This window comes from Populus alba, chromosome 7 (genome assembly GCF_005239225.2).
Source record: "Populus alba chromosome 7, ASM523922v2, whole genome shotgun sequence".
Taxonomy (NCBI): Eukaryota; Viridiplantae; Streptophyta; class Magnoliopsida; order Malpighiales; family Salicaceae; genus Populus; species Populus alba.
Genome location: NC_133290.1, coordinates 12,224,258 through 12,236,476, shown reverse-complemented (window position 1 = coordinate 12,236,476; position 12,219 = coordinate 12,224,258). Strand labels below are relative to the sequence as shown.

Sequence of the window (12,219 nt, the reverse complement as noted above, 5' to 3'; positions counted from 1 at the left end):
TTGCATGTAATCAATTAACTACCAATTGCAAATCCATTAGTATATGGACCTCCCACTGCTACATGGTTAAAAGGGGTAACAAAATTGTTGGTAGATTAAAAAAAGGTGAGTATAAAAAATTGCACCATAAAAAGGAAATACCACAAAAACAAGCCAATTCCTCCTACCATATTTTGCCACTGAAGCCTCAAGGCTGCGGCTAGAAGAGTCTTGTAAGTTTCTGGAATGCAGAATTTCTATCGAAGATGCCAGCTTTGAATTCTTTTGAAAAGGACCATACAGCCCTCAATTTGTTTGTTGTAGAAAAAGCTTCAAAGCAAAGACTAGATCCCCATGAACGCCAACCACTTGCTAACTAAAAAACTTTTCAAGTTTGTTCATCGTATACCATTTCTCTCAACTTCAGAGTGTTCTTATTACAACTCAAGACTACACATTAATACTGTGCATAAAGACAGACACCAAGACAATACAGCACTACTGCTTCCATCTGATACATTCCTAACCTACTTCAGTTAATAATTAGGAGACTCAATAGGGACAACATTTACAAACAAATTTCAGCTTCTATTCAAATGGGATAACCGGGTCGGCTCAAGAATTTGAAGGCATGAAAGAGTCATCATCCATTAACGTTCCAAGATCGACCAGGTCATCAAACTCAGCCATCACTTCAGAATTGTTAGCCCATTCGCCCATAGCCTGTAAGATTTACAGATCATAAAACCAATCAGATTAACAAAACAGTGTTTGCTTCATCTCTTTGAGAGCTCATGGTTGTCATTGAAACCACCACTTCTGAAATTCAGGAAAACATTTTCCCCTTGGTTTACATGTCCACAGATCATGTGAATCTCATTCTGCACTATAAAAGTGGAGGAGATTTGAAAAATTCATTGTCATCTCCCTTGGTTTCCAACCTAGTCCACTGATCGCTTTCTAGATAAAAATAAAAACCTAGTCTGCTCATCATAAACTGTTTAGTTCCAACAATGTTCTACCAAAGTACCAACAAAAACCTGACTTGCATAGCATACTGAAGAGGACTGTGCATCCCCCAGCGGCTAATATAATGAATAGTATTTTAGAAAGTTCTAGTGTGATGACAACCCTTCACTGTTGTCTCCAATGCAAACAACTGTCAAGCAACTAGCAAGGAAAAAGAATAAAAATAATAATCTGTTACCTTGGCCTCCTGGATCTCAGCAACAACATTGCGCAGCCTGCAATATTGTTCTCTTGCCTCTGGATTCTGATGCATGGATTTCACCCTTGCAAGGGCTATTTGTGATCTTTCTTCTGTTTGCCTTCTGCCTTCTTTAAGGAAATCATCATCGTCATCCTTTGACGGGACAACTTGCATGCTGGAACCATCAGTAAGTGCTTCAGATTTGAAGCCACGCAAACCACTTCCTTTCCGTCTCCAACGTAAGATAATCTTATCCAGAATGCCTACAGACCAAATTATCTTCCTGTAGTTTTTCCTGACCTGGTGGCCTCTGACATGGGCCTTCACCAGAAAAAAAAACTCAAGGTTAGATTTCAAGAGTTATATGCTTTGTAAAAGGAAAAAACTAGTCAGAGAAAGTTACGTAGGTGAGTAATACAGAAAAAAAGAGCAGAAAATCAAGAGAGAACAATGTATGCACCTGAATTTTAACAATTCGCTGCCGGATTATCAAAAATTCTTTTCTACCCTTCCAACCACGGAACTTGTTCTGAATTCGTATTGCAGCATGAACAGGCTCATCATATTGTCCTGCCTTCTGTGACTTGACTGCAATAAGTGAAAGAGCACGCTCATGTGACATTCCCAATTTATCATCACCATACTCTTTTAACTGCTTCTTTTGGAAAGACTGAACTCTGAAGACTTGGTGAATACGAGCAGCAGCTTGAGTAGCATTACAAACAGCAGCCAATGAATTCTTCAGGGGCAGTCCACTTGGTAAGTCAGCATCATTGACTGGAGTTGCATTACAGCCTGAAACTGTCTCTGATGCTTGTGTTCCAGAACATTCTGCAGCCTTGCCATCCTGCTTTTCCAAATTCAGAGAAGAAAGGTGGGCACTCAAAGCAGATTCTGCAAGAAAGCCGGAAATTCCTTTGTGTCCATTAGCAGAAGCTAAGTCAGCAGGTGTTCTGCTGGTGGGATATTTGGGTGTTGGATCTGTTAATGCTCCAGGAGCGGCACCTAGATGGATGAGGGAAGCAACTGTTCGCTCTCTGATATTCGAGCCAAAATACAAGAAAAGTGTACAAATTTAATAAGTGTTTTGAAAAAAGAAACTAGTATGAAATTATAAGAGCCACAAATTGCTGATGTAATTTGATCCCAGCTAGGATTAAAGCTCGATTTGATGCCACTTCTATATAATTGATAAGATAAAACAGATTACAAACTTAGCATGCTATCATTTGCAACATGGTATTTGATGATATCCCAACATCACTAATAAAATTCCCCTCTATTCTATGAGATTAGCCGCCCAGTTTCTAAATGACAGCAGCTTGCACCCTAGTTAACATTTTTCAGTAGCCTATTTGGTTTTATTCTGGTAAATTTATCAAAAACTCCCGTGTCCAATAAACTATCATAGTATCATACTCCATGCTAATCCTCAGCTTGCAATATGAAGTGCTGTGAACTGAAAGGAAGACAAGAAAGGAGATACTACTATACTAGAAGCAAGGTTTGCTCCATAAAAATTAAGAAAAAAAAGCAAATAAAAGAAAACACATCTCTCACCTGCCATAAGATGCTGCCCAATGAAGTGCAGTCCATCCATTAACATCGCGAAAATTGACACTTACACCAGCAACTATAGTAGGTTCCAGGGCCCAATCATAGCCAAGGGCGGCTGCAAAATGTAGCACCCCTTGGCCACCCTCATCTAATACGCTAGGGCCTTTTCCACCTTCAGATGCCTTCTGCAAAAGCCATACATGTAATTGTTCTTTGAGTAGCTTTTGAACAAGCTGTTCCTTTACTTTTTCTGAGGAAAACCCCTCCTCTGAAGTAAGCTTAAACATTTGGTCCCATGTTTCATTGTCCTCATTCAGCAATGAGTTGATTTTACTGCTCAAAATCTCATCCACACTGCTGGAGTCATATTTTGAAGGGGAGACAGAGCTCAGGGACAGTAGTTTTCCAAATCGCATATTAAGATCTTCAGTAACACTGTCACTATAGTTATAGGTAATATCTTGGGTGTGGCTGAGGTATTCAAATTCACGCACCTCACTACAAGCTACCCTATTTGAACATGTAACATAAAAAGGAATCCTGCCAGCCTTATGCAAGGGAGTATTGCAACGAAGAACACCATCAGCTATAACCTCTGCGGGAACTTCAACTTCTCCAAACATAATTGACCATTGGCAGTTTTCTGCTGCTTCTCGACCCTTCAAGAATCTTCCCATGATTAGGACCTGAATATATGTAGAATAAATGAGAAAAGAACATTATAATATCAAAATGAAGCATTATATGATATACCCCAGCAAGGAGTGGTAGCTCAGCTCAGAAACCTCAATCCAGTCTAGAAGGAAAAGCTGACACATTCAATAACTTCGATGTTACTGCACAATCTAGCACACAAGAAATACTAATATTTGTATAGTACCTTGATCTCTGTGTCTGCATATGCCCAGTTGGGTGAGAAATCAATAATGCTAAAGAGTTGGTCCTGGGAGACAGAGGGAGAAAGCAAATATGCATCCAGGTTTCCTTGAGAAGGATTGCTGGAGTCATCAACCCCATTTTCACTTTCTGCAGTAATCCAATAGGACCCAGAACTGGACTGCACCTGTGGCTCTACATCTCCAAGTTCTTTACTCATCCATCGGGTGAAACTATCAAGCTTCTTCAAACCTTCTGTCCCTGAACCATCCAATATATGATGTTTCACCAAAGAAGAGTGCATTGATTTTCCCTCTAGGGTCATACCATGATCTGCATTTGCAGGCTTTATTTGAATGTCATTTTGGAAATGGAGATCGTTTTCCTGTGTACAGAAAGGCTCAAGAGTATTGATTAAGTTGCCACTATCAAGTTGTTGATCAGGAAACCTAGCAGTGAGATCGTATCCTGAGTCCAGAAGTAACTTTTCATCCATGGACCACTTTAATAGATGTGAAGAAACACCCTCCATAGACTGTTTAGAAGGCAAGTTAAGGCCCAAAACAGATAAGTGAATCAGAAGAAGAAAAGATAACAAATCTATAATTAACATATAATGAGACATTTGCAGTAATTTGAAAATGTAATGAATTTGATATAGTAGACAGTAATTCACAACTCGACTCAACTAAGCATGAATCCCAAATTAGTTGAGATTGACTACATGAATGATGAATCTGCCTCCTTCATTCAGTTGTATTATGGGATAAAATTTCTATAAACTATTGTGAAACTGGATCACCCTTTGTCAATTCACTCCACACCATTTCTGATCAGTCTCCCCTGATTTCTCCTAATACTTCAGTGTGTTACTTTTTCTCCCTAGTGTATCAACAGGTTGAAGTTAGAAATGGCCAAAAGAAACCACCATCTCTCAAGTTATCTTCATTTATGTATCCTCAACCTTCCCACAGATGTACTCATATGACTCATCCTACACAAGTCTTGTCTTCTGTTACAATTCATCAATCCTAACATTCTTATCCCAGCCACACCGTTTTATGATAATACATGCATTATAGATATCTAATGTTCATGTATATATTATAATCGATTGCATGAGAAGCAATTATGGGAATGAGACCTATATAACCACTCATCAATTTCACTCATGATGCATATGAACCAAAAACAAAGTCACCGCCATCCTTCCATCCTTGAAAACTATTGCAAAGAAGAGTTTGGCATTCACAAACTACCCTTTATTCTGAATTAAGCATGTGATGCAAAAAACATACAGAAAGGATCACATAGTACCTGCCATGCTTCCTGATCAAGTATATGACTCCCAATATCCTCCCTTTTATCAAAGCTATTGGTTAAAAGCTTCTCCAGTATTCCATCTTCTTGTTTAGGGATGATTCCTACCGTATCATCTTGTGACAAAAGTGTCTGGAAAGGCACAGATTCAATTCCACTAGCACAATTTTCTAATACATCCTCCCACGACGGCAAGTCAGTGACTTTTTGAGGCTCACATGCTGATTCAGTACCATTAGTTTCTTTAGTTTTATCCACTTGGGCAAGTGAGATGAAGTCCATCCCAGGAACCGCTGACAATTTGCCTTGATAATTGCCTATTTAAAGTAACAGGGATTATTGTGTAAGTTCTTGTGTATAGGGTAAAAACTTTTGGGACATTTACTCTAGAAAGATCAAAACATCAGAACCAATTTACTTGAAAATGTCATGTGATCATAATGAACAGATGAGCCTGTATCAATTCTCTCCATTGCAGGCTTTTGCACCTCAAGAAAAGAATGAAATCTGGAACTGGCTTGGTTATTATATACTGCAATAAACACCATCTCCACATGTAAGAATATGAAAAATCCAAAGCATTCATCATACAGAAAGCTATACTACATCTTCTAATGAAACTGACACAAATTCTTGTCAATAGAAACTGATGCACAAAAAATGAATAAAAAAGGCACCTGATTCAGCATCCTCATATTCTGATGCCTGAGCGCTATTCATGCTTGTCGTATCTGTAGTTCTTGAAGGCACCTGGTAACCATTAGGGTGGAAACTGGAAGAAACAGAAGTGTCCATCTCTGAACCGGGCATTGTGTCTTCAGTTTCTTGAGAGTAAGGAATACATTCTTCATGCTCTTTAATGCGGTTAAAATTTGTCCTGGTTCCCTGCCGACATATGAAAGTTAAAGCAGCTCAAACCCAATATCAAGATTGCTGAGTTGATAGATGATACACACGAGTGAATGAAGAAACTTTAATGTCAACCATTTTCCTCTTCTAGAATAAGAGATACTCCATTCATGATAGCCATCTTAGGTTAGAGTAACAAAAAACTAAATAACATGAATACAATAACTGAATCGTGATTTTAAGCAGCAAAGACAAGAAATAAGCGCACATAGATTCTCCTGTCGGAACAGAGGTGCAGATAGATTCTCATACGCAATTTTCAGCCTGAAATTCAACAGTATTTTAATCCATTTGAGACAAAAACTTCAATCCCATGCTGAAGGTATCTTATTAAATAAGTTCCTTTTATAATCCTGCTCTAAAGTCTAAAACACATATCTAGTTGCATTCATACAAGGCAAAAGTAGATAAATTTCAGGTTTAGATTCCACCTGCGGAAGTGTGCGGAAGTGTTACACGTGTCATCATTTTCATTGTATAAAAAATACACGATAATTTTTTGTTGATCTTATCCAATTACTGCCACTGATTCTGGTTCACAAATACACACACAAATCATCTCTTTTCACAACTGTTTTACGGCTCTAGTCTAAGGGCCTATTTAGAAGCATGGCAGAGATTGTTTTTCAAAATGCTTTTCGCTTGGAAATGCATTAAAATAATATTTTTTTTTTCTTTTTAAAATTCATTTTTGACATCAGCACATCAAAACAATCTAAAAACACCAAAAAAACATTAATTTAAAGCAAAAAAAATTCAAAATCTTTCAAAAGTGAGGTTCAACCGCACTTCAAACACACCTAACATGGATTTATTGCATGTGCAGCATTCATCTAATAGCTTTTGCACCAAAGATACATGATGGATTCAATCCTCAGATAAATAACTTCTATTTTCATTGTGTTGACAAAAGACATCCATGCATTGTTAAATTCTACAATATGACAAAAAAATCACAGCATACCAATTTAATCAAATGACAGTCACAATCCAATGATCAAGGCATCATTTTCACCAAAAGGATCAAATCCCATCACAGCCCATTCATGTGCACCACTCATCATTAGATTCCTATTCCTAACTTAAAAATTTTCATATGTTGGAGCCTCGGAGGTGTGGACAACACGTGCACTATTATTTAATACATCTCCACATTCAAAATTTTGGAGACAGATTTGTTTCCTTTTTCCCTTAATGTTTTCAATCCTTTTTTCTTTTTTTTGCCTGGTGTGGGAGGGGTTCCAAGTACTGGTATAGTGAAATTATTATTTGGAAAATACAGAGACTAACCCATGGAAGAAAAAAAGCTATTGGATTCTATTGTTCTCAGCACAGCCAAATAAATATTTGAGAAAGAATAAAGGCAGCAAAAAGTAGACTTGTCTTTCAAGTTATCCAACAAAGCAGAACTTTTTGGAACACAGAGTGACAGACTAAGATAGCTAAAAGGAGCATAAAAGATAGGAGCGGTGTATAAAATGTCACCTTTACTTCCCGATAGTGGACAAGTACAATGTGTGAAAGTTCCCTGCAGTAGAGGACAGCTACGTAAGAAACAGAAGATGGTCATCTGTCTAAAAAATGGAATATAGAAGAAAGAAACCAGCTGTTATTTCAAGAAGGCATTTTAAACCAACAATATCAACAACGAGGAGCAGGTGATGGCCAAAACTGCCGGTTTCTTTAGCTAATTTAACACTTCACATGAAATGGAACACACATAAAAAGATTTTAAGCGTCAAAGCAATAATTGTGCTGTATATGTGTGCTAACAGACATAATCCAAGGTTTTTCAGAAAGGTTGTGACCAAACCTATAATTTTTGAAAAACAGGCCAAAAAAAGACAGTTGAAGGAATTCATTACCATGGAACTCATGTAGGTCAATAATTTCCTCAGTTACACAAAAAGCTTGAAGCCTTGGTTTTTATGCCTCTTAATTAATTGAAACCCAAAAGTAGAACGTGAAATAATCACAAAATCAGACTTTCATAAAATAAAATAAAATGAAAGCTATTAATTCAATGTGAAATACACATATATCAACAGGTTAGAACCAATCCAATCTTCTTAAATATTGCTAGTTATGCCACTTTATAAACCATGGTATGTATGATGCCGGACGAATAGTTTGAAATGCAAGTATTTAGATCCAAGATACTGGAAGATCAAAAATGAAAAGATTCAAGGACTCACTCTTCAAGCAACCAATAGCTGCGTCTTTGAAAATTTTCGTTATCTTCTCCATGTGCATAATAGCAATGCAGCACATCAACGCTTCCAGACTGAAAGAACATACACTTTTTTTTTTCAGTTACTATGATTTGAAAGAGCACATAAATCTTAAATATAAGCAATGCCTCAGCGGGGTAAAATACAATAGCTAGAATACAAAGGCTTTGGCTCAAAGATGCCTGATTCCAATACCCTAATATGCTTACACGTTTTTCGGTTACTATGATTTGAAAAAACACATAAATCTTAAATATAAACAATGCCTCTGCAGCGGAGTAAAATACATCAGCTAGAAGACAAAGGCAATGGCTCAAAGATGCCTGATTCAAATACCCTAATATGCTTACCTTGAGCCTCTCATGAGCTTCTTTCACAGTTTTCCCATCTTTTTTCTTCCTCCAGTTATGGCCATCTTTTCTGAAGTACCTGAGCACTTTGCGATCAAAGAGGAACAGTGAACCACCTGAAATTGGAGCCAAGATATGTTTACAATTGTACCTTAATAATAGGAACTTAATCAAATGGAGGCCTGTGCGCCTGTAGTGGAGAAGATAACGAACTTGATGTGCACAAACACTATAATAAGGCAGAAGCACTCACGCTACACATTATATTGTCAACTATGAGCTTCTCCTAACCTAAAATGCAACTTCTAGCCCCATTAGTAATCAGACAAAAAATGGGGAGGACTCCTAATGCAGGAGCCTTTCCCTAGATAAAAGAAAACACTGAAACTTGGAATTCAAACAAATACAATTGTATTTGATAAGTGACTGGAGTTGAAAAAAATAATATTTTATTGGATAAGTGAGCTTAAACAAGTAGTTCCGTCATTTCCTTTAAAGTTGAATAAAATGACAGGACAAAAAAAAATCAAAACCAAATCGTTGATTTAGAATAAATGTGATTGCAATTTTATGCTTCAGCTGCTGTAGATTTGTGAGAATGATGTCCAATTTGAAACCCGACAGAAAGGTTCAAACACAAAAGAAAAACAAGTGAACACTTGATTAATGATCAGAAAATCATTTCAATCTTAGAAACATAGAACTATTGAAATGAATCTATCAAAGATATGCAGATTCTATGGTCTCTCACCCACACTTGACACCATTATCCTCGGGCTTTCCACGAGAGATAAGTTTGCAATATTGCAAAACATTAACCTTGACTCAAAAAGCAGTTAGGAGTTTTAAGGAATCTTGCCACATGGATCAGATGCAAAACAAATTTCATAGTAGATTCTCATGAAAGAGAAGAAAATAACTAGAATGAACTAGCTAAAAACAAAAAAGATCTCTTATTATCCACAAGTTTATGAAAGGCAACTACAGGGAAAGGTTCATTGAACAATTAATCAACGAAAGCAATGCTGACAAAATATTACTTGGAGGCATATGTGCAGGTTCTGGGGCAATACGAAATCTCTGATAATTGCTAAGAATTTCACAAATTTCAGCAGGTCGTAGCCATCGATTCTGCGCTTCTACCAGAATTTGCTGAATATCTGCACTCCAGCGGATGACAAAAAAATTTTAAACGCACATCATCGGTAACTTCACAACATCAAGTGTAAAAACAAACAAAGACAAGAGGAGAATATAAAGCATGATAGTTAATGCCACCATTTCTAAACCACCTTCAAGACTGTATAAGAGAAGAAATTAGAGACTGATATAGCAAGAAAATCTATCCCCTTAACAATAAAACATAAATCTTAATCCAGCGTTGTCGTTGTTTTGAAATCCAGTTATCAATTAATGATAACATCTTGAGCAAAAATCCTCTTCAAAAGCTCAGACCCTCCCAAAAAGAACACCAAGATTATCACTAGGTTTAGTAGATAAATTATCTTCAATGAACTGTTGCACTGGTAAATAAGTGGTAATGCTTAAAAGGTTGTCCCTTTGTTCTACAAGTAAAACCCACCCATAAAAACCCAAACTTTAAGCCCAGATCAGAACTTCAGTCCTGCTAACATCTTCCTCTTCTAAAATATATACAAGCCAGCCATAAAAAACAAAAATGAAAACCTTCAACAGCATAAATTCCAAAAATCACAATTTTATAATACACTGTACAAACGAATAGTCCAAAATCAAAGTGAGGAAAAAAAGAAGATAATAAAAAAAAAAAAGTTGAAACTCTCTTACCTAGCTGGTTACCAAGAGGATAACGTCTAGTCTCAGCCATGATTGATCAACTCCTCCACCTCCCTCCTCTTCCTCCTCCTTTTTAGTCTCTATCCCTGCCTCTGTTTATGTGATGTCAAATCTTGAAAAGAGACGTTAATTACCGTGCAAAATAAATAATTAAGAAGTGTAAATACGAAGCTCTGTGTTTTGATCTGACACTCAGAGAAGAAATCTAAAGGACAGCATTTGAAGGGAGTAAGACAAGAAAATAAAGCTGAAAGGGGGTACGGACATAAGGGGAAAAAGGTAATTGGGTAGCAGCAGCAGCCAAAATGGACTTTGGGCAAGAGGAGGAGGAGGAGGAGGAGAGTACTGAGTGAGGTCGAGTCTCCCTTTGACGTGATTTCCGGGATGGGGCTGCTTCTTCTTCTTCTTTTTTATCTTAAAAAAGTGTTTATTTTAAAAAAATATCAAATTAAAATATTTTAAAAACATCTTAAACATACACAAATAATATTTATCACCGCATTTCCATTCTCTTTTTATTTTTCTTTTTAAATTAACAAATCTTCCCATAAAGAATTGGGATGATAATCTCAACCGAATCCATTAGATTTCTAATGCCATCTAACCTAGTTAAATCATATTTTTATTTTATTTAATTAAATTTAAAATTAAAAAAAATTGATACTTAAGTTAAGGCCACCAGCCGTAAATAATGTTCATAACACCAATGGCGAGCATTGAGTAAGATGAACACAATGACAGGCTGAAAGTTAAAAACTAGCTAAATCCTTTCAGGAAAAAAAAAAAAAAAAAGTCAAATAGTTGGGAAATATGATGGAGATTGTGTACGAACAAGAAAAAAAATGCTCTAAAATTTTGACATAATCAATCATTGCGTGTTAGAATAATTAGCCTCGCCAAATTATTTTGATAATATTTTTCCAGGTATTTGTCTATTGTTATGGAAAAACCTTGATAAATTTATATTACATACAAAGTAACTAATATTATATTAATTATCTTCTTTTTTTCAAGATGGGTCAATGAAATAAATAATATGATACCATTAATTAATGTTTGAACACCATAATATTTTCTCAGAGACTCAGTAATTGTTTTTAAATTAAAAAAAATACTCTATTAATATATTGCCTAATTATTTCATAATCTTTCAATCAATTTCACTCCAAGTCTAATCAACATTAGATAATATCAACCATCTATGCATCCATCTTTTAATGATAGTTAAGAGATTAATAAATGCTTCCATCCAATATATCAAAATTAAAAATTAAAATTGATCAAAAAATTCTTTTCAAAATTTTTTAGAGTATTTTTTTCTTTAAATTAATTTTTTTAATAATTTTAAATTATTTTAATGTACTGATATAAAAAAATATATATATTTACAAAAAAACATTTTAAAAAATAATCGTTGTAATAATTTTAAACATTAACTATATAATTTCAGTTATATGGAGGGTAAAATTGATAAAATCAAATTGAAACTCAATTATTAATGAAATAATACATTAGGGGCTAAATTAAGGGGCCGTTTGGTACTGCAGTCCAAACGGTTTTTTTTGCACAATTTCAATTTTTTTTTTTTTTTGCTAAAATTGAGTTCGGTTTGTACTTTCTAGATCGTCTTGATGTGCTGATATTAAAAATAATTTTTTAAAAAATAAAAAAACATTATTGACATACTTTTCGGCACGAAAAGCTATTTGAAAAGCAACAGCTACCACAGTCCCAAACACCCTCTAAAATTACCCCCTCCCTATTCCTTAAAATTAAGTAGTAGCTTATTTTCACCTACCTTTTCACTCTTTCACTATGTGGCTGTCCTTTGCCCCTTTTTAGCAGCAAGAAATAATCATATTATTTTCTTCTGCTAGAGATGGTTGGCAAAGGTGAGACAGCGGGGGAAAATTGCAATTATTAATACTTATTTTTTTTGTTTTTCAAAATAAATAAATAAATAAACTCCCAT

General features: G+C 35.6%; 1 protein-coding gene across 3 annotated transcripts; it reads right to left on the bottom strand.

The window, feature by feature from the left end:
• Positions 1-348: 348 nt before the first annotated feature.
• On the bottom strand, positions 349-10,697 carry LOC118043579 (calmodulin-binding transcription activator 3). Of its 3 annotated transcripts, none has more exons than XM_035051597.2 (13): positions 10,239-10,697; positions 9,473-9,592; positions 8,433-8,548; positions 8,047-8,135; positions 7,337-7,379; positions 5,620-5,827; positions 5,361-5,474; positions 4,940-5,259; positions 3,627-4,157; positions 2,750-3,432; positions 1,650-2,226; positions 1,187-1,510; positions 349-702 (listed from the first exon to the last, which is right to left on the bottom strand). In XM_035051597.2, exons 1-13 carry the CDS (start codon positions 10,276-10,278, stop codon positions 595-597), a joined length of 3,273 nt encoding a protein of 1,090 aa, XP_034907488.1. In that variant the 5' UTR covers positions 10,279-10,697; the 3' UTR covers positions 349-594. The 3 variants fall into 3 exon arrangements, with proteins under 3 accessions (XP_034907488.1, XP_073266409.1, XP_073266410.1); XM_073410308.1 differs by lacking the exon at positions 10,239-10,697 and adding an exon at positions 10,015-10,178; XM_073410309.1 differs by lacking the exon at positions 10,239-10,697 and adding an exon at positions 9,725-9,989.
• Between the last annotated feature and the right edge of the window lie 1,522 nt (positions 10,698-12,219).

What these genes read in the sequence shown, in the direction of transcription:
- LOC118043579 (XM_035051597.2), bottom strand. Translation starts at nt 10,278, where the DNA reads ATGGCTGAGACTAGACGTTATCCTCTTGGTAACCAGCTAG. An exon ending in AAGCTCATGAGAGGCTCAAG is followed by an intron (nt 8,136 to 8,432) that starts GTAAGCATATTA and finishes ATGTTCTTTCAG; the next exon opens with TCTGGAAGCGTTGATGTGCT. An exon ending in ATATGAGGATGCTGAATCAG is followed by an intron (nt 5,475 to 5,619) that starts GTGCCTTTTTTA and finishes TGTTTATTGCAG; the next exon opens with TATATAATAACCAAGCCAGT.